At 51.2% G+C, this 22,597-nt stretch overlaps 1 protein-coding gene across 1 annotated transcript in view; it reads right to left on the reverse strand.

The window, feature by feature from the left end:
* The window catches only part of STK11 (serine/threonine kinase 11), a 32,066-nt gene that overhangs the window by 7,058 nt on the left and 2,411 nt on the right, over positions 1 to 22,597 (reverse strand). Inside the window, exons 2-7 of the mRNA XM_040086538.2 lie at positions 18,391 to 18,474; positions 15,073 to 15,162; positions 14,165 to 14,297; positions 13,561 to 13,697; positions 12,935 to 13,062; positions 6,253 to 6,310 (exon numbers count right to left, since the gene is read on the reverse strand). Of these exons, the coding sequence (XP_039942472.1) occupies positions 6,253 to 6,310; positions 12,935 to 13,062; positions 13,561 to 13,697; positions 14,165 to 14,297; positions 15,073 to 15,162; positions 18,391 to 18,474 (630 nt within the window). The remainder of the gene's footprint in view (positions 1 to 6,252; positions 6,311 to 12,934; positions 13,063 to 13,560; positions 13,698 to 14,164; positions 14,298 to 15,072; positions 15,163 to 18,390; positions 18,475 to 22,597) is intronic.

The following is a 22,597-nucleotide window of genomic DNA, read 5'->3' on the forward strand; positions in this document are numbered from 1 at the left end:
ACTATCAGGAAAAGCGAGGAGTGAGGAGATAAACAAATGGAAATGCAGCTACTGGGACAAATCAGGCAGGATTCAAGGGAGGGGTGAACTCTCATCCAGAAACTGCTTCATAGTCAACATCTTTAAACTGTTTTCTCTGCAGCAGTGGAGCTTTGGAGCCAGGCAGCCCCTTGTCTGCAGGGAGGGAGGTGCTGTTTGGGGAGAGGGACAGGAACTGCTGCAGATATCAGCTGGCAGTTGTCACCTCTGAGTCCCTAAAGGAGCACCACAGGAGTCAAGCAAAGCCCATCCCAGCTGCTGGAGCGGCAGGAAGGGAGCGGGAGCAGCGTAACTCGAGCAGGGCTCCTTGCAGATCCCATGGCTGGCTTCCTTGGTGATGTGCGTGGCACACCGCTCTCCTCACTGGATCAATCCTTGGTGATGTGCGTGGCACACCGCTCTCCTCACTGGATCAATCCTTGGTGATGTGCGTGGCACACCGCTCTCCTCATCGGATCAATCCTTGGTGATGTGAGTGGCACACCGCTTTCCTCATCAGATCAATCCTTGGTGAGGTGCGTGGCACACCGCTCTCCTCATCAGATCAATCCTTGGTGATGTGCGTGGCACACCGCTTTCCTCATCAGATCAATCCTTGGTGAGGTGCATGGCACAACGCTCTCCTCATCGAATCAATCCATTTCCCTTCTTTGGAGACCCTGGAGGAAGCGACTGCCAAGACAGCAAATCCAGCCTGGGCTGATCCAGCCTGGCAGGATCAGCAGCACAGGGGCAGAGGAGGCACCAGCTGGTTTTGCCAGGGGCACTGGGGCTTGAGGGATCCAAACTCAACACCAGAGATCTCGGGAGAAGGGAATATCCAGGACAGATGAGATCAGAGTGACTGCTGTTAAAAGGAGAATTTAAAGGGAAAAAGCCTGGAAGTCTATGGCAACTGGTGTTTTTATTTTGCTGTATTTCAGCTCTGCCTCACTCTTCCCTCCTGTCCTACTTACCAGGAGAGTAAAAATAGGTTTTTATTAGCAGCAGAAACCTGAATCACTGTACTCCAGTCATTATGCTTCTATCCTCCGGGAGGTGATTTCAAACACTTGCATATGCATATATGGTAATGAGGACAGAGAGTGAGAAGAGAAATCCATTGAAGTTCTAAGAAAAATCAAAGACCTCTTGGAAGGAGCCTCGAGCAATTCTGTACAGAGTAGTGGAGTGGGATCCTGGCGAGGATTTTCCAGCGGGGACAGACATTCCGCTTTCTGTGCTGGTGCTGAGGTTGCCACTGAAGATTTGCTCTTCAGCTGAGGACCACTGGCTCTTGGAACACCCTCATGTGCCTCAGGAAGCCACTGCCTGAGCCAGAAAGCAGCGCCTCCTGGTCAGCAATGGCCAGGAGATAAAGCCCCTCTCAACCCTGCCCTCAGCACCACCCGAAACACGGGCTGGGTCAGAACCCTGCTGATGAGTGCCCTGTTCCACCAGTTATTCTCAGTTTCAGGGATGTTTTCTGAGCCAACTGCACTGGCACACACACATTTACCTGGAGCTTGTGGCAGCTGCTTTAACCCTGAGGGTGAAGAAAAGATTTTGGCTATCTCAGAAGCGTCCCTTGTGCAGAACATCCCTCTGCAAGAGGCAGATTCCTCTCTGGTCTCTGTTTCAAAGGGCTGGGAGTGGCTTAGAAATGCTTCAGAGTGAAGGCAGCAGTAGTAAGGGATTATTTCTTCTTATTCCACAAGCTCACTGAGGCGCCTGCAAAGCTCAGAACCCCCAGCCAGCAACGGCACAAGCGTTAATTGTGATGCTGCCAGGCAGAAGTGGTGCCCAGACAGCTGCTGTCAGCCACAGGGAGATAAGACAGCAAGGGTCAAGGACTGAAGGAAAAGACGAATCTGGGTTGCCCAGTGCTTAATGAGCCTGTTTGGTTTGCAGCTCCCAAGCTCAGATCTCCCATCACAAGTCCTCCCCCTGCTCTTTTCAAGTCCCGGTATAAAGCAAGGTTAAAATAAGAATCTTGTAAGCACAGCTGCAGCTTTCCAACACTCCCAGCTATTCACTTCCCATTTGGGTCACAAACATTGCAGTTGGCTTGGTTTGCACGGGGATGGTTTTCTCTGAGAGCAGATGCCAAGCTGCAGATCCCTGCCCTGCCAGCCAGGGTCAGGACGAGCGATTCTCCACCTCCTGTGATGCCATGTAAGGGCCTCGAGCTCCCTGGAAGGTCACTGTCACCACAAGCAGCAATGAACAGGGTTCCAGTTTAGCTCAGCTCCCTCACAGGCAACCGTGGAAGGCACACAATGTCCCAGGGAAAGGCAACACACGCCAGCAGTGTCCCTGCAATCGCCGTTCCAGCTCTTGTTGGTTCAAGAGATCTCCAAGCTCTTCAGTCAGGTTCAGAACAAACAAAAGCAAGAAAACAGCAGTTTCTCCCTGGTAGGACCAAAGGTGGCAGGGATGGCTCGGACTCCTTCAAGGAGTTCTGGAGATTCAGGCCTTTAACACACCACGTTACAAAACTCATTTGCAGAATGTGGGTGAAAGAAGGAAAGATCCCTTCCATGCGCTGCCAGAGGGCAGGAGATTGAGCCAGGTGCCTCACGAAGGAAGAGGAATGCTTCTTTGTGTCCTGTTGAGGGGAGATCACTGCCTGGAACTATAGAGAAGGGATGGAGAAAGCCCACAGGTGCACAGGCAGCAGCAGAGGCTCAGAGAAGCTGCTCTCCCCTCCTCAAACACAGCCCAGGAGCACAGTCAGCCCCTGCAAAGGAGCCCTCAGCAGCACCACACCGATTTCCAAGGGGTTTGGAACGCAGGTTTGAACAGCACAGCATCCCAGAGCTACTCTCCAAACCCCACAGGTGCTGGGGAAGGCAGCACAGCAGCTCCAGGAGGAGACCCCAGCCCTGCAGGTTAATTTGCACCTCCACTAATAAAAGGTGGAAGTGCCTCCCTTCTCGTGCTATGAACTCCTGCAATCGGATCCGCGCCTGAACAAATTAAGTGTGACACTTGTGGCGAGGGAAGGGAAGATGGTTGCCTTGGAAACAAGGGACAGAGGTAGAATTCTGCATCCACTTCATCACTTTAAGTGCTGCAGCAGGTCAGTGAATTAGTAACAAAATGCAGTGTATGAGCAGGAAGCCCTTCAGCAAAAGCACGGGGCAGAGGGGAGGTGGTGGATAATCCATAAGGGAAGAGGTTGGAACTCCCTGGCTCTTGGCAGCTTTTCCTCCCTGCCCTACAATCCCCATCCCAGGAGCACCAAATATTCTGGAAGTTGAGCTGTGAGCGCTGGTTTTCCAGCAAACATCATCCCACTCGGATCCTTCCAGGGAAAGAAGGTTTTCAGGCTCTTCCACTGCTCTTCAGGGGTCAGCTTCTGGCAGTTCCTAAGCTCTGAGATGACAGGCTGGGAGAAGTTTAACTCATCTCCATTTCCAGCTCTGCTCTGCACGGACTGGGTTGAACAGAGCAGCGTTTTGCTTTGTCCCGCTCCAGAAGAAGTGCAGAGACAAGAGTTTAATGCATTTCAGCTGCAGGAGTGAGGAGGGAGGAAGACAGCTGGCAGGCATGAAACTCAGCAGACTTCCCTCCAGCATTCCTCTGCTGCTGCAGGGCAAAAGCATTTGGGATAGCTGACAGGAATAATGGGAGGAATGGCTGGATTACCATTGCTGGGCTGCCTGGATGCCTTCCCTGCCTCCTGCAGCTCTGCTCCCTATGGAATAGCACTGTGTGCTCTCTTGGTGCTTTCTCAGTGCCCCTGAGCCACTGATTCTATCCCTGATCCCACTGCAAGGGCCTTCACACTTTATGGAAGGTGAAGCGGGGAAGGATGGATCCTGAGCCCCAACTCTGGCTGCAGGACACTCACTGTGATACCTCCCTTGGGATCACCCTTCCCACAGGGCAGGGGAACATTGCCCCTTCCCACCACCCTGGCACGAGCCTGGTCCAGCAGCCTGAGTGCAAAACTGCTGCCCAGGGGCTGCTCCTGCTGATTTCAGAGCACTTTGATGATCCTGACTGTCCATATGAGCGAGTCCCCGGGAACAGCAGCTCAAAGACATAAAAGGAGACTTCCAGCAGCATGGAAAGGCACGGGGTGATTCTGGTTTGAGACAGGATCCATCCCAGCAGGGCAGCCTGGGGAAGTTGCTTGATGTTTCTCTGGTTTAGTTCCTGTCCCTAGCACATGCTTTTGGGGGGAGGAGTGTAGAGAAACCCACAATCATTAATGATTTACTCTCCTCAATACACGAAATCCAAGGGTTCTAGAAATCAAACCTCTTCTTACTAAAGTGCTTTCCCAAACCCCTTTGTCAATACCCGAATGGCTGCCTGCTGTGTTCCATTTACAAAGAAAAAAAAAAAAAAAACAGGGTCAGGTTAAGCATCAGGGCTAAGCTTCTATTTAAAGAAAAGGCAGGAGAACCAAGCTCTGGATTCTTTAGCACAAAAAGAAGCTGGACAGACACATCCAGGGCCCAGGCCACAAGCTCTGCCGTGCTTGATGTAATTACGAGATGCCACAGCAGGAGGAAGGAGGCAATTACTAATAGGGGAGAAAAGCCTATTAAGAAGCACTGGCTAAGCTCACACAAAACTAATAAGAGCCTAAGCCTTGGAAATGCTCCTGGGTTTGCAGGTAGAGCCTTTCCTCAGCCCCTCTCGGTGCTGTGGGATGAAAAGCCTCGGCACAGCAGCCGAGGAGCTCGGTGCCTGCCCCGTGCCAGGGGTGTGCTCCAGTTTCTGCGGCTCTCTAACGACAGGCAGCGTCTCTGGAGACTCCTCTGTGCTTCCCGCTGGGCAACGCTGACACAAAAAATCACTGCCATGTGGGAGGAGGGCAAAAAGGAGTATCTGGGGTTGGAGAACCAGCTCCATCACCCGGCAGTGACCCATGAGGGCTCCAGCAGTTCCTGAGCTCAGGGGTGGCCACTGCAGCCACAGGAAGGGAAGTGCTTTTAGTGCTTTTCTCAACACCTACTGATGACTCCACAGAATTAATTCCTGCTTCTTTGCAGTGCTTCCTGACAAAGCATGGCAAGCTGATCCCCTCTGGTCACTGCCACTGGGAGGCACGTGAATGGAAGATGCCTGCACCCATCAGTGCCCAGAGCCCCTAAAACAACCCAGGCACGGGGCTTGGCTACGACAAGAGTTGTCCTTACACTTAATTAATCACGTGGGCAGCTCCATAAACCCTGCCCCCCAGCCCTGCTTGCACTCTGGTCGCTCCAATCCCTGTTGGATCTGGTCCCATTCACTCCCTGTGGAGCCCCAGTGCACATCAGGCCTCTCAGGTTCTGGCTGTGGCTCCTTGGGCACCTCCCAGGCACCATCACCTGACAGCACATGGCTTTTCCAAGGACACAAGAGGAAAGCAGGGCTGTTCCTGCAGCGTGGAGCGGGCTCAGCACCACCCTGGACCACATCCTTGCTTTTACAGCTCCCAGAAGGATCTGGGCAGGCTCACAGGCCAAGCAGCTGCAGTCCAGAGGCAGCTCTGCCTGTCCTCAGAAGCACTTCCCATACCAAGAGGAGATAAGCTAATGCAGCCTCCGCAGTGAAGCAGCCTCATGATGCTTTTTGTTCTTGTACTTTTATCCGCCCAGGAAATCTCTGCTCGGAGCCAGCGTGTTCAAACAGATCCTTAAAAAAAACCCCCTCAGTGATAACGGGGCATTTCCCCCCCTGACTACGGCACGGAAAATGGGGGAGGATATGGGGGAGGGAGGACTGTGATATTAAAGAGGAAGAAAAAAAAAAAAAAAATTCCTATTGTCCTGGAACGCTTTTCCACATACTGACTCCATATGGAGCAAATACCAGGGGATATTTCTGTCCCCAGACTGGCCAGAACTAACACACGTAACTGAACAGTCCTACTTCAACAACACAGCCTTCAGGACCTCCTGTTCTGCTCCATTAGTACTTGCTGGCCTCTGGAAAAAATTATCCAGAACCCTCAATTATCCAGAAGCAGGCATGCCACAAACAGACTTCCAACATATTCCTTATTTACTGGTTAGCAATTCCAGTGCCTCACCGGATGCTCTAATAGGAGAAATAAAAAAAATAAAAAAAATAAAAAGCCAAGAGCAGGTTGCCAGAGCCCCAGCAGAGCTGGAGGAAGGAGATCTAGTGACTTCCATGTGTCTGGTGTCGAAAGGAAACAGAAGGTGAGAGCAGGAGCAGAGGTACAGGAGGAGCAGGAAGAGGAGGAAGAGGAGGACTGGTAACACTCACTTGTGCTGCCTTATCTGCTGTATTGAGAACCTCTTGGCTGGGTCGTATTCAAGCATCCCTGCAAAGAAGGAAAAAAGTCCAGGTGTGATCACAGACACTCTCAGCTGAGTCAAAGCCAAGAAGCACAAAGCTCTGCCCTTCCCTCCCTCCCTGACAGCCATGCTGTGTCCAGCCCTGGCAGCTCCAGGCAGGATTCACTCCATCAGCCACAGGAAACTCAGCATAAAGTCCCAGTTCCATTGCTGACCTGTTCCAGGCTGTCCCTCAGCTTCCCACCAGCAAAGCGGGTACAGCCCTTCCCTCCCTCCCTCCCAGTGCAGGGACTGAGGCTTGTCCAGCCCTTGACCACAGCTCCAAGAAAGTCTCCAAGCAAAGAGCATCAAGATTTTGCATTTCAGAGATAATTCCATTGAACCTCCTCCATGGAAGAGCCAAAGCCTCAGGCACAGCGTACATCCACCTGCTCATTGTCCCAGATGCTCTGGTCTAGTGGAATTCTACTCTGAGGTGCAGCCGGGGAGAACCAACAACAAAAAAAATTATCCATCCCTGTGCCCTGGCCAGCATTTGGATTTCTGGGATCATCTGCTGAGGTAGCTGGGGTGGGTGGTGAGCAGAGTGGGGAGAGGAAAAGCAGCTCATCCCTATTCTTCCTGGGAGAGAGGGAGGTGGATTCCTTAAACAGCCTCCTGGGATGCCCACTCCGCTCCACTGCCTTTCAGAAGCGTCACAGCTCAACAGAAGGGAAGGAGCAAACTTTGCCATCTTCTTCAGAAATGAGTCAATGGAACCCTGAGAGTTCCATCCAGCAGCGTCCAAGACATTCTCCAGTGAAGGTTCCAGGAATATATTCACCTAATGAACATTAACAAAGCCTCATGGCTGAATGCTACAAGGAGCTTTGCTCTTCCTGGATGATCCCCTGCTGCTCCTGAAGCAGCTGCACTGTCGAGTCTTGCACAGGTTGCGTGAAGAATGAGGCTTTGGAGATGGGTTGGAAAAGGAGGAACCCATCCAACAGAAAAGTCTAGGAAGCAGAACTCACAGTCAAACAGGAATTCAGAAAGTCAGGACAGGAGCAAACAGTGCAGAGTGCTGGAAAGAGCCAGGACAAGGAGACACTGAGAACACAGAGTGGGGGAAACATCTGGGGGGACACTTGGGAAGTGAGGGCTGCAAAGAGACATCCCAGTACAAGCAGGAGTACTTGTACAAGTACAAGAGATCCTACAATTCAAAGGTCATGGAAGAGATAAATCACCACAGCACACATGATACCAAAAGCTGCTCCAGACATCTTCCCTGTCAGTCTGTTCATATCACAACAGATCAGGGCAAAGAGGGGGGATAGGACAGTACAGTGGGGCAAGACTGAAGTTATTTCGCCCCCAGAACCCAAAATACACTTTGCCCTGGCAGTTTGGGAAGGTTTATCCATGCTGGTGACAGCATTAAGAGCTTTAAGGCAGCTGGGATCACTGACCCATATGACATCACATGAAGTAGGTTAAAGCCATCCAGGAAGAGCTCTCCAGGTCACAGGTCAGGTTCCTGGCTCAGGAGCTCGAGGCACTGGAGTCCTCAGAGCACAATTCCTCACAGCTCTGGATTGTTTGGACTGGGTTTTGAAGGTCTCTGAGGATGGAAACTCTACAACTCCTCCACACTGCAACCTGTTCCAGAGCTCAACCCTGGCAGCAAAGGAGTTTTCTCACGTTCAGATGGAATTTCTCCTCACCTTACAGAAAAAGAAATAAGTTCAGAGGAGAAAAAAAAAAAAAAAATCCCACACCTAATTACAGAACCTATTAATAAGATGATCAGACAGTTTCACAGCTGAGCTGCTCAAATGAGCTGGCTTTTTTTTTTTTTTTAAAGAAATAGGGCTGCAAAGAGCTCTCACATGAAGTTTAGGGGACAAGAACAAGTACTGGTTGGCTTCTCTTATTAATGCAGTCAGAAACAGGGAAGTCAGGACACCACCCACTCCCCCCATTGATTTATTTAAAAAACACACTTCAAGGTGTTTTTGAAATTTAAGGCATTTACCAGATGAAACCGGTACAAGCAGGAGAAGTTGTTTAAGGTAAATGATTAAAAGAGGCCCAAGAGCAGTAGTCACAAACAACCATGGCACAGGGAGCTGCTGCTCTCAAGCCATTAAAAAGGCAGAAGGAAAATAACAGAGCGAAAGGAATTTTTACTTGAATGAAAAATGACCGCATTTGGGGCAGCATCTGAAAGAAAACGGAAAGCGTCCCAGCTGAAAATGTACATTCGTACATTCAGCTCTGAGTCACTCGTGGCAGCTCCGTGGCTCAAGTCCTGCGCTGAAGAGAGGCTTCAGCAAGACAAAACATCATGTTCTATTCACCAGGCAAGTCATCCCGGAGCGTCTGCCCGCAGCAGCCGCCGCTTGCGGCCATTTAGGGTAAAGACTTCCCTGGAGTTTATCTGTGAGCAGGGATGGGACAGGCTGTGCCAGGGAAGGCTTCAGGAGGCCCAGCTCCCACCTCTGCTCCCTGGTATTCCCAGAGGATTCGCTGTGCTCACACAGGGGTGCCACAGAATCACCGAGCCCAACCCGCGGCTGATCCCCACCTCGGCATGCAGAGCAGAGCACGGTCACGTCCAGGTGTTCCTTGGAGACCTCCAGGGATGGGGGTTCCAACCCTCACTGGGAGCCCCTTCCAGTGCCTGACAACCCTTTCCATGAGGAAATTATTCCTGGAGTATGAAGTCCTCTCATGGAGAATTATCAGGTATTAAATTGATAAGGACAGACACGGCACAGTGGTGCCCAGACAGGGGTATCGTGTCCTCTGCAGCACATCAACAGTTTCAAAACCCTTTCAAATCACATCAAGTGACAACCCAGAAACCGGAGATCACGGATCTGCCCTGAGCTCCTCACAACCCCCAGCCCACACACTCAGTGATCCTGGACAGGCACAGCTCCAGGGCAGAATTCCTGGAGTTCAGAACACATGACAGCCTCACGTGTGGGACTGGAGAAGCAGGAAGAAATCCAACAGCAAGGTTAACAAACTCAACCTGGATTCCGCTGCAGTCTCCAACTTGGATCAACATTTAACAGCCACTGTAAAAGCAGCGTGAGGCCAGTCTGTAAATGAGGCAGGACCTTCCCCCTCTCCCTGCACTCAGCCGGCTGCTCTGGCCACAAACTCCCTCTGCAGGCAAATCTCGAGCCTGTGACCCAGGACAGGCCTCTGGATGGGCACAGACAGCCCTGGGGACTCCTGCCACAGCAGGATTAAAACATCCCACTGTCATCAGGACACATCCTCTCGCTGTCCCAGCAAGGAAAAGGTCATGGAAGTGAGAAAACAAACTGCTGAGGATCCAACCACCATGTCCCAGGTCACAGGGCCTGGAAATCAATCCAGATGCTGATTAATGCAGAGCTGCAGCCTCAAAGCTTCCTCTTCCAGTAAAAGTCTATTAGACCAGGAGGAGGAAAGCTGACCTTGTGCATTTTTCTGGTCCAGAAGCAAAGTGCACAGGAGTTGATAAGCCACGGGCAGATGCTGCCAGAAGAACCTTAAAGCTATTTATAAACTCTTCCACTCTGACACATCTCTCCTGACTGCACACACAAAACAGCACCAGCCCTTCTTCTTTCCGTCCCTGAAGAGTATAAATAAAGCTTCATCCCTGATTAGGGAGACAAAACGAGGAGCAGCATCCCAACTAATCTGGAGGATATACTGTCATGAGAGTCTCTTTACAAGCCAAATACCACTGGAGCTTTAAGTCCTCTAAACTCTGCAGTTCTGGAAAAGGGGAATGAAGATAAGAACAAGCTCAAGGGGAAGAAAAAGTAAAGATGCACTACAAAAGTAGTCAACAGAAGAACAAAAAAACCCTACAAATCGTGTTTGTGTTTGCTTCACAGCCCGGCTGTGGGGCCTGTGGTCAGCACAGCCCTGGCAGACAGAGGAAATGAGCACTTTGCTGCACTGAATTCTGCATCACTCAAACCCAGACCAGGCACTCTCAGCCCTGAGAGGGCTTTTAGAGCCTTTCAAAGCAACACAAAGATGAGACAAAACCGCCAGAGCGACAGAGCTGAGCTGGGGGTGTCTGTGCTGCTGACACAAACACAGCCATTGACAGTATCTGATCACAGGCAATGGATTCAGCTCCAGCCTGCTGCAGGAGGAGCGGGCACCCACCAGGAAATGCAGATGTTCTGGAGGAAAAGCAGGAACTAAATAAAGCATCCAGGTTTGTCACCATAGCTACGTGGTGCCACCGCTGCACAGCTCAGCCCTGGGCCTCAGCAGATGCTGGGGAGCTGCTCAGACCTCCAGAGCAGCCAGAGCTGGGGCACTCCCACCTCAAAATTCATCCCCCTCGAGGCCACCTGGCATGCTGACCACTGGAAAATGTGTCTCACACCAAGCAAGGAGAATATCAGAGGCTTTTGCACTGTAGCAGCTTGTACACAGCAAGATGAGGGGTGGGAGACTGTTCTCAGGTGGGAGAGAGGATAAGAAAAGGGGTGCAGCCACCTCCTCCCAGACAAGCTCCTCTCCTCGCCAAACCCACTGACTCCCACCTCTCTGCTGCACGAGCACAGAAGGGATGCAGACAGACAAACTGACAGCAGTGAGGATGCAAGAGGAGACTCAGGCTGTAAGAGATGGACAAAGGGCACCAGATTCAAGGCTCTTCCATGTAAAATCAGGCAGAGGGAAGAGTAGGTAATTCTGGCTCCAGATCTCATGCAGGGGTGGGAAGAGAACTAGGAGGGGAGTTATTGTGCTAATGAAGCACAAGATTTTAAGCTGTCAATATCCTCAGCACAGTAAAAGAGAAATCTGCCATGCTCCTTTTCCCTGGGGGAAGCACTAAGTGCAGCTGAGAGGCTGATCGCAAACCTCTGAGGAGTTCTGCTGGATGCTGCAGGAAAACTGCTGCCGGACCAACAGGACTGCGGGATTTGCTCCATTTGGGCAACACCCAGCTCGTTAAAAGGCCACGTTTGGAGTCTGCAGTCACAAGCCAAAGGCCACAAGGAGCTCAGGCCACTGCTCCCCGGGGCTGGCAGGTCCAACGTGAAGCACATCGGGCCACGAGCAGCCGGATCCCAGCTGTACCCAGCGCCATTGGAAGCGCTGCCTTATGTAATGCCTTTGGAAAGCTGCTAAAGCTGTCTAATGCTTTTGGAAACACATGGAAATAACTGATTTCATCATTGGCGTGGGGCCAGGGAAGCGAAAATAGCCTCCGAGGGGGGCTGCGGGGGTCTGGCAGCTCCTTGGTGCCGAGGGGCCGGGGGAGCCCCGGCGGCGGCAGCGGAAGAACTCGGACTGACAGCACCACCTGCCGCCGGCACGGCCGGCACCGAGCCAGGAGCTGGGGCCGTGCTCCGAGCCTGGAACCGGGGCTGTGCTCCGAGCCTGAGTCCCTGCACCAAGCCTTTGTCCCTTCATCGATCCTGGAGCTGTGTCCCTGCACTGAGCCCATGTCCCTGCACTGATCCTGGAGCTGTGTCCCTGCACTGAGCCCATGTCCCTGCACCGATCCTGGAGCTGTGTCTCTGCACTGAGCCCGGAGCTGTGGCCCTGCTCCGAGCCCAGAGCCCGTGTCCCGGCTCCAAGTCTTTGTCCCTGCACCGATCCTGCAGCTGTGGCCCTGCACCGAGCCCGGAGCCCGTGTCCCGGCTCCAAGTCTTTGTCCCTGCACCGATCCTGGAGCTGTGTCCCTGCACAGATCCTGCAGCTGTGGCCCTGCACCGAGCCCGGGGCCCTGCCGAGCTGACACGCTGCCAGCAGCGAGGCACTCACTGCCCCCCAATCCCTCACCAACCCCACAGAGCACTAGGATCAGGAAAATCAATGAGAAACAAGACAAACATCCCACATTTGGGGGCTGATTCCTCACAAAGAGCTGAAGAGAAAGGATGAGCCTGCTGAGGGCTGGGGAGCATGGCTGCACCCGGCCGTTCTGCTGCCCAGGAGGCACTGGGAATGCCGGTCAGGCTCTCCCACAGGCTGGAATCACACCCCAGCTCCTGCTAAAGGGGCTCACAGCTGCTGCCCTGCCTGAACCACTCAGATTCCACAGGCAGAGACTGTTCAGCACTAAACCTCAAACTGCTGCAATAAGTGATAGGAATTTAAAAAAAAAAAAACCAACAAAACAACAAAATCCCCACAACTTTCTCCCCAGGAAGTGCCACTCCTGGCTCTATCCCAGGCCTGCTGTGAAACTGGGCACTGCTCCAATATTCCGCAGCTCTGAATTTGGGGGGAAGGAGACAAATGGGACTGAGACAAGAGCAGAGGTTGATGAGGAGGGACAGCAGACCCCGAGTACTCAGCGTGTGACATTAGGGACAGCCTGGACACAGCATCTGAGTGCTCTCACTGTCCAAACCTGCATCAATGCTGTTATGGCCATGTTAAATTTAACCTCTTGTGGGCTTTGTCTTTAGATGTAAAAGCTTCTCAGAGCACAGGAAACAATGCAAGAGCCAACTCTACACAGTGTGCAGGGGGTTAGTGGATCTCAGGAAAACGCCAGTGCTGAAGATCTGCCAGTCTTGTAAGGCTGTTATAACCTCCCTGACTAACAGGATCCCATGCACTGTGCAAGCTGAGGAGTTGCTGCATCTCTAAATATCATCCTTCGGGAACCAGCAGGGGAGACTCACCTCTCAATAAGTCTGAGAGTGGAGGACCACAATCCTCTGGAATTGTGTAGTCGCCTTTCCCGATGTTTTCAAATAATTTATAGATATTATCCCCTTCAAAAGGGTACAGACCCGTTGTGATGTTGTATCTGTGAAGGCAGGAGAAGCAGGATGAGAAGCAGCACACAGGTATTCGGTTCTTACCTGACTACGTGAGCCAAAAGCAGCCAAGAGGAAGCCAAAAGAGGAATATTTGGCAGTATGTGCAAAACCTCTTTAAGCACAGCCTGCCTTCATCACAGCTTTTCATTCACAGGGGTCAAAACCACCAGGACATCTCCCTGACAGTCTGGGACAGTAAAAACATAAAAATAAACACTGGAGATACTTGTGGTTTCTGTTACTGCCCTGGCTGTGCCTCTGGGGGCTGAGCAACAGCTGCAGAGCCACTCTTGGAGAGCAAAGATCCCCTTGTGCAGAACTGCAGGTACTCTGGGGAGCACAGACCCACCCACAGGAGCGAGCAGCACGCCCCTCTCAGCTCCCTCCACCACACAAGAGGGGTGATGGCAGAGCTGGGCCATCAGGACCGAGCTATCTGCGGGTGTCATTAGTTAGGAAGTTCCTGGGGGCTCCTGGGCACTCACAGCGTCACCCCTGCAGACCAGATGTCGACTTTAAAGCCTGAAAAGGTGTCAAGGCCATTGGCAATTTCTGGGGGCTGGAATGCTGGCGACCCTTGGCTCGTCCTGCACGTGTCGTCCTCCGCAAACGGATGCAATGCCTGCGGCAGGAGAGACCAAACAGTGTCAGGCTTCCAAGGAAAACAAACTGTGACTCTTGGAAAAGTTCCACCTGGGAAACAAAAGGGGAAAACTCATCCACTGAACATCTACAGGTGATGAGATCATGCCACCGCAGCAGCCACATGCCACAGTGACGAATCCTGCACCTCTCCTACCTAAGACAGTCTCTGTACAAAAAGAAGGATAAGGTTTTGTAGCTCATCCCCATTTCCCCCCACTTTTGGGCTCATCCAAGATTGACATCTTCCCTCTCTGTGTGCTTCCTGAGGTTTCCTGCTGTTACTAAAAGAAGTGCTTTGCCAATTGCAATAAATATTCAGAGTCATTTAGAGCCCTCTGCAAGTGCAACAGAACAAAAGCCTAAACGCACAATAAATCAATGACACCACGGAGGTGACCTCAATCTAGAACGTCCCATTCTGACTTTGCTGTGCTTCTCACATACCTCTGCTACGCCTAAATCAGATATTTTTAGTGTCCCATTGGTTGTTAGCAGGAGGTTCCCCGGTTTTATATCCTTGTGGACAATCCCTTGGCTGTGCAAGTATTCTAAGCCATCTATAAGCTGACAAAAGTACCTGCAGAGAGAGGCAGAGGGGGAAAAAAAAAAAGATCAAACACTTTTAGCCAGTAGAAAGGAGCTTTTTGCTGTGGTCAGAGACTCTGGGCTTTCATTGTAACCCACATACAGCCTGGCAGTTGTAGAGGCAAGTGTTTCATCTCATAATACCCAGAAATAACATTAATGTGCCTGAATTTCACTTAGGCTGTCTGCAACCTCAGAATTCTCTAAAAATAAAGTTAAAATATGACCACAAAATTACGTAGTTGCCACAGATTTGCTGCTCTGCCCTGATTTGATCCTGACAGTGTTTTTGTATCTATTCCCAGAATTCTCAGGTTTCTTTCCTTGAGTAGTGAAAGGGGCTCTAGCTTATCCCAGCTAACTACCCCAGCCACCAGATCCTGCTGGATATTGCCAATCCCTAATCCATCCCAAGGCCTTCAAAGTCTTTTTTGACACTGAACTGTGGCTTGACCTCCATTTAGACAGGAGATTCCGGCCTCACACCCCTTGGCAAGGCAGGAGTACAGGGACCAAGGGGAGCTGTTGGGCACCTCAGGAGGTAAAACAAAAATAACAGAAAAATCTACAGAAGGATGGTTTTCCTCCCAGAATCTCAGGGCAATCCCTGCTGGCCACTTCAAGAGCTTTTAACTTTTTTTTTTTTTTTTGCACGGGTGTAAGATATGAAATCATTGTACAAAGCCAGGTTTGCAAACTCAGCCTGAGCAGAGCAGAACGTGCTCTCCACTTCGAGAGGACGCAGTGAGGAGAGGAACAGAACTTACCCGTGAGCCTGAAACACTGGAAACCTCTTTTCTGGGACACTGTCCAGCATTTCCTGCATCCCACACACACAGTACTCCATCACCATATACGTGAGGGCAGAGTTAAGGAAGCGCCAGGGTTAACTCCTCAGAGCTGAACATTCCTCAGATGGGCAGCAGCCCCATCCCAGAGGGAAGGGCTGCACTCCCCAGGTACTGAGGGATGTTCCTCCAGCTCCCACAGGACAGGAAAGCACCTACAGGAAAATCCTTCTGCCAAATGAGCATCTGCAGCTCCGTGACCAGACCTGGAACAGGATGGGAACTCCACGGAAAACAAGCTGGAGATCTCACCGGCATGGCAGAGAACAGGGAAATACCCTGAAGTGGGCACAGAAAGTTGGGAACTCCCTGGCACAAGAGCTGTGCCCATTCCCCCAGTGCCCTGGGTGTTCTGCACCTGAGATGACAGTGAGCTCCCACCACCCTCCCCAAAGTCGGTTATTCCTCATTCCCTGTCCCAAAGAACCCAGTCGTGTGCTCCACGGAACAGCTGCTGCTTATCCCCAGCTCCACTGGAGTATTCCAGTAGCAGGAAAAGGGATCCTTGGAGAGTTGGGAGAAGCTTTTTGAAACCACATGGATAAAAACAGTTACAACAGAATGCCAAGGGCTGGTGGCACTTTGCAGCATTTGTTCCCTCGCAGCATATTTCAGTTTTTATCTCTGTAATCTTTAATGTTGGGGCCAAACAATGGGAACCAGACTGCCTGATGCTGTAATTGCCTGATTCCTCCTCTCCCTGGGCTTTTGAAGGCAAAGCCTGGCTTCGAGGGGCCTGGGAGAACAGACCCAGGGACACTGGGGAGTGTCCTGACAGAGCAGAGGCTGCCAGGGCTCCCCTGCAATCCCAAGCATGGTCATTTATTCCTCCAGGCAGGAGTCTCCTTAACCTAAGCCCAAAATAAGTTACTTTTGTCCCAAGAAGCCACCTGAGGTGGAAGAGGCAGAAGGGAGAGTCCTGCCCTGTGTGGGGATTTGGGCTGAAGACTCTGCTGCCCTTTTCCAGCATGTTCTATTTAGCAGCTCCAAACACTGAAAACTCATTAAATTCCTGCTCCAATCCCCATGAGCTGCACTTCAGAGAGACCCTAAAATACTCTAAACATACCCTAAACAAGATTTTATGACGGGCACGAAGACACTAAACCAATCACAGTAAATCAATAAAAAGGAGAACAGAAGTAAGAACTCACAAAATTCATTCCTACCCTTCCATACTCTGGAAGAAATCTGTGAACTACTCCTACCAGAGTGATGTGGAAGACATCAACTCCCCAACTGTCAGGAGAAGAGCAGTGATGGCAGATAATCCAAATCAGCTCCCAGGGAGCGAAGAGGCTCAAGGACAGCCTGGCTGGGTGTCATTACCGGCCAGGCTGCTCCTCACCCCTCCCTGGTCACTGATCCACTTCAGGTTGATCAGCCAGATTAGAGAACAGACTTCCAGCCTGGAGCAGATCTATTACAGGTGCCCCAAGCTCTCAGTTCTCCTCCTCAGGGGGTTCTGCTCCTAAACTCAGCTGTACACACTGGTAACAGGATCCCTGGGATGCTGCTCGTGGAACTGGGTTCATTTTCTGCCTGGATGAGCTCTCCATTCACCATCAGCTCCGCACTCTCAGCCACAGCAGGCCAGCAAACAGCCCTTCACTACTAAAAGTCGTTGATATTTTTAATCCAGTTACCAAAGCTTTCCTTTTCCCCACAGAAAATCACTGAAGGTTTTTTTAGATGAGTTGCTCAAACGCTGTCTTAACCTGAAGGGAGCCTACAAGAAAGATGGAGAGGGATTTTTTTACAAGAGCATGCAGTGACAGGACAAGGGGAAATTGCTTCACACTGACAGAGAGGGGGGTTAGGTGGGAGATTAGGAGAAAAAAATCTTCGCTATAAGGATGGTGAGGGCCTGGCAGGCGTTTCCCTGAGAAGCTGTGGCTGCTCCTGGATCCCTGGAAGTGTCCAAGGACAGGGCTAGGAGCAAGATGGAACAGTGCAAGGTGTCCCTGCCCATGGCAGGAGGTGGAATGGGATGAGCTTTAATGCCCTTTTAACCCAAGCCGTTCTGAGACTCTATGACAAACAGCTCAAGCCTGCAGTGCACTTCCACCAGCAACAGAACACTCAGCTGGGAACAGAATCCTTCCTTCCACAGCTCCAATCTCCAATCCCATAATGCTTGGTCCGGAAATGAGGATTTTTATCTTTTTATCACCAAGGGGGAAGTTGACATCTCCCCTTAAAACCCCGACTCTGCCTCCTGCAAGGAACCATCAGAGCCCTGTGCATGACTAAGGGCCCTGCTCCCAGGGCAGCCTCAGGGAACACAGTCCCTTTTCTGCTGGGTCCATTCCCAAACCTGCTCCCTCTGTGGCTGCTCTGTCACAGCCCAGGACATGCAGCACAGGCCGTGCCAGCCAGGAGCTGGAGAAGGGTTTGAACAAAATCATGCATGAATTCCTGCTGCCAGTTCCAGTGAAAACAAATTCCCCCAGTCATTGCCAGAATCAGCACAAGGAAGAACGAACTTTGTGAGAGTGTAGGAGCAGAGAAAGATTAAAAAAACCAAAGTCAATCTGTCCTTGCAAGGGAAAAGCACTGAGAACCAACTCTGGACTCAGAAAGTCCAGCAGAGAGCATCCTTGGAGAGAACCCATCTCCCAGAGATGGTTTTGGGTTGTCATCACCTGGTACCAACACACGATGTCTCTCTCGGGCTCCTTTTCCCCACACTGCCTCCTCCCTTCTACCTAATTAAACAGGATCTCTCTATCAGTAATTGACTCACAGTCCCCTCGCTCTGTCAAGGCCACAGCACAAGCAGAAGTTGTCACACTGCTTTATCCTAATGATCTGGTGGCAGAGTGTTTGATCTAATTAACGCACACAATTAAATTACTCCTTTTCTGGAGTACTGTAATAAGAAGACGGCAGTTAGAAAACACTGTCAAAAAATAAAAGCATCCATTTATAACACATGCTACAAGGGATCAGGTCCAGGAACCTCCCCACTGGTTCCAGGCAAAGTGCTGTCAGTGTGGCAGAGTCACACAAAATCCAGCAAAGTGAGGATAAAATCCCCTTGGATCGGTGTCTGTGTGAATTTGTGCTTGTGTGGAAAGTCTGCCAGGTGGGCAGGATGGTTAATAGCAGTGAAAGCAACCTAGCTGCAAAAAATTCAGCTTAAGAAACATCCAAAAGGGCCTTCCCCAAAAGGAGAACTACAGCAGGGAACAGCGGGAGCTCAAACCTGATCAACAGCCCCGTGCAAAAGGATATATTTTCTGCTTCTCCTCGTTGTACAACACATCCACCAGCTGGATGACGTTTTTGTGCCGTAATCGCCGCAGGAGCTGGATTTCCCTGCAGGGAGAGACAAGGAAAAAGTTATGTTTAAAAAGATTATTCCCAACTCCATTTCTTCCAAAATTTCACTCAAAATTAACCTGACTGAATGGCTCAGAGACCTAAGCTGAGTTTGTGGGGAATAAATAAGGTAGAAGAGTGAGGAGCCACCTTCCCTTGGCTCAGGGACCAGCTCCTTGAGTGTCACCTTCTGATCTTTGTCTCCAGGGATTTTGTACCTGCCCCAAACCACATTTTAGTCTCTTTTGCATTAAACTCATCCTGCAAAATCCCACTGGATGCCAGCTGTGGGGAAACAGGCAGAGCAGGACAGTCAGGTCGGGGTGGTTCTGTTGGTGCCTGGCAGTGTGCAGGTCCTGCTTTTCACTTTGTTCTGCTGCTGCTCCATCCTGGGCTGTGCTGGGCTCCCAAATTCGCGCTCCCAGCTCCCTTCCACAGCGATGTTGGCGAGTGCTTTAAGCAGTGTGGTCACACTTCATCAGCTCAGCCTCTGGGAAGCAGCATTACAAGGAATTCTGAGCACAGCTTTGGAAGTGAGAGCCCCTGCCCAAAGACAGCTGAGAGCCCCTCATGGGCACAATTAGCAGCTCCAGTAATGAGCTGGGGCCAGCAAAAAAGCTGAGCAACAACCAGGAGCTGCTCCTTGGAAAGGCTTCTCCCATGCAGGAGTGCAAGGAGAATCCTTACTCATCTTTTAAGGATGCCTGAGCAGTATGAATTATTTCACTACCAAAGTTAAGGCCAGAGATTCCTTTCTCAACTCTGGATTTAGAAGAAGCCACCAAGAGCTGAGCAGAGACCCAGGATACCACAGCAAAGCTCCCAAGTGTTCCGTGGACATGGCAGGCAAGTCTAATTATAGGAATGACCAAAGGGCTGAAGTGGATTAAATTAGCACAGGAACTGCAGCCAGTGTCAGAGTGGGGCTGAGGAGATCCTGCAGCATGGAGGGAGGGGGCTGAGGGCTCCAACCAGGGCTGCCAGAGGGGAGCAAACACACTCCAACACAACTGCTTTAGGGCCCAAATGCCGGGAACACATTTAAAACCCTGATCCCAACAGTTCATTCCCTGTAATACAGCTCGGAAGCACAAACACTAATTCCTCCCGCCTTGAACGGACTAATAAATATCTCATATTTCTGTAAGGATTTCCCTCCCACCCCAGGAGGACTTTGAGAACCAATCCGAAATGCCAGGGCAGTGCCCCCACCCCTGGGGCAGAGGCCAAGCCGCCCTTTTCCCAGAGGAAAGATTACTTCTATTTTTAGCCCCTCTTTTGCTCTGGAATGCCTGAGGAGCAGGGACCGCCAGCCCAGTCACCTCCCGTCCCACTTCGCTTCGCAAACCCCTCGAGTAGCGGAACATAGGTCTCACCTCCTCAGAACAGGCCTGAATTTGAATTTTTTTCTTCCAAAACTAACAACAAAACCCCACCACAGCCCACTGCAAGTGCGTGACCAGACAGACAGCCAGAGGGCAGGGCCTGCTTCCAAGAACAACCCCCTTGGAGGGAGACAAGGAGGGGAAAGACCTTCTAACTCGAGCTCTGTCAGATCCATTAAGCTCATCCTGGTGGATTAAGACTTATCCCCTGCAAGGTACCTGCTCTGGCAAATAACAGGGGGTGTTGTTGCTCAGAACTGTAAATAGCAAAGCCGTCCCCTCGTTCCATGTGCCACACCATTTTGGAAGATGCCAAAGGCAGCCTGGAAAGCAGACTCTCCTTCCTGGACATCTCCACTGCGAGATCCAGCGCTCTTCCTACAGCTTGTTCCCAGCCATTCCTGCCTAAACAAACCCCCGCAACGCAGCCAAAAGATTAATTCCCTTCCCTTGGTTCACAAGGTTCTTCCCACAACATCCTGAGAGCTTAGGAAGCGCAGCACCTGCTCCAGGACTGTGTGAGCCCAAGGGCTGGAAGTGCCAGGAAGATCTCGGTGTCGCTTTTTCTCTTTCCTGCTCCCAAGGATCCATCCACATCCTGCTCCTGCAGGGATGTCTGGCATTCCAAGCTCTACATCCATCACAACCTGTGCTCTTCCATGGAGAGCATTTCACCTCTCAGCCCAAGCAAACACCCAGCTCAGCAGTGGAAATCCTTGAGCCACGCGGCTCCCTGAGGAACACGGGATCAGCCCATTCCCACCTGAGCCCACGCCTCCAGGGCTCCCAGCAAGTCCTTCCCCAGCAGAGCTGCCCCTGTTTGGAGGTTCCCAGTTTGGGATTTGCAGACCCCAGGAACAAAGTGTCACAGCACAGCCCCATAACCCAGGTTAACCCTCCGAGGAATTCCAAGGAGCACAAATTCCAACCTGAGCAATTGCCGAGGTGGTAAGTACAGCACAGGGCACTTGGGATCCCACAGAGCCCCAAACACTTAATTAACGTGTCAGGCTATTAGCACACGGCATTATTAAACCTCTGCTGCTGAAACCACAGGCTGCCAGGTTTTCCTGCCTTTTTTTTGGCAATCCCACTAAACTCCTATTTGTTTTTTTTGCAAGGATGAGATCCAGCAGTGTCTGCCTGACTGAGCCACCTCCACCTGCTCTAAAGGAGATTCTCCCAATAGATTTAAGGAAACTGTGTCTTAAAAGCTTAAGCCCCCAACATCCTCTCCAGGACTCGGAGAGCCCTTCAGGGCTCATTTTCCTGGGGCAGAAGTGGAGTATTTCAGGGTAGAGAAAAATAATGTGATTTTATGTAAGTCTCAAACACATTTTAGTTGTAATTTCTGGGTCTCCAGAACACCAGGAGACAGGGCTGGGGCAGGGATGAGGCTGTGGCCTGGGATATCAACAAGGAGTGACCCAAGGATGGCATTAACATCCTGTTTCCAGCCCAACATCTCCAGGTGCCCAAGGCCCATCTCAGACCTGGAGAATCCTCCATAGCTCATTACTGCACTCTCACTACTCCCTGTGTGTTACTGCTTGTGGAACCACCCAAGGGCCACAGTCTAGGAACTGTTTTCCAGGGAATTCCTTGGATGACACGCCATCAGCACAGCTGTGAGGGGCAGAGGCAGGAGCCCACCACAGTAACTCAATCACCTCTGCCCAAGAACCCAAACCTCGCGTGCAGCTTTTCCCTGTGTGGTAGGAAACACTGGAAACCACTTCAGTGATCAGATTCCAAGAGAGAAAGCAAAACCTGGCAGTGTGATCCAGCCCACAAAGTGATTTCCTGCTGTTCTGTGCGCACAGGAGCAGTTTTTGGGCGTAAACTCCCCAAAGCTGCTCCAACACAGCTGCCCAAAGTGAGGTTCCAGTGGAGTCTGTCCATGTTGACATTAAACACTGTGTCAGGGTCCTGCCCAGCACTACCTGGAGACCCCACAGCACTTTGTTCCTCCCACACTGACCACTGACACACCTGGGTTTGGTCACATATCTCCACACTGGGAGCAGACACAGCTTTCACTCCCTCTTGCAGCAGTGCTGAAGGGTTCTGATAAGCTCAGAGTACCAGAGGACCACAAAATACAACAGGTCTGCCTTAAAACTCCCCACTGAAGCAGCAGATAAAGCACATGGATAGGTGGGCAGAGGGAAAAGGATGAGGGAACAGAAATAGGAACTTGAACTAGAGTAAACCCCTGGGTACAAGGCAAGGCCTAAAATCTGCCTCGATGTTTAGGAGCAGGTGGGGCTGAGCCAGGAAACGTCCACAGAAAACCCCTTTTAATAACTGCCTTAATGACCCATCTGATACTCACGGCTCCACTCTGGGCATGAATAAAACTTGCACAGAGTTCACCTCAGGACACAGGAGCATTCCCATGGCTCTGAGAGCAGGGAACTCTCCTGATGTGGGCAAGCTCTTTTTACCTAATTTACATTAAAAGCTTCCCTAAGGAGGAAACTATCTCCACGTTCCCCAGTGGCAGCTCTGGATGTGCCCGTGGAGGGACCCAGGGACGGGGCACTCAGCCTCCACCAGAAAAACAAGAAACATTTCATTACACATTAACCAAGTTTGCTCCATCCTGAACTCGAGCCAGGAAGGGAGAGACAGGGAGGTCCCAGCCTTGGGATGTGACTATTCCACAGCCAAGGCTGTCAAGAAAGGTTGGAAGGCAATGTGAGAGAGTTCCCTGACAGCAGTGCTGGGACAGG

The sequence above is a fragment of the Hirundo rustica genome, chromosome 26 (genome assembly GCF_015227805.2).
Source record: "Hirundo rustica isolate bHirRus1 chromosome 26, bHirRus1.pri.v3, whole genome shotgun sequence".
Lineage (NCBI taxonomy): Eukaryota > Metazoa > Chordata > Aves > Passeriformes > Hirundinidae > Hirundo > Hirundo rustica.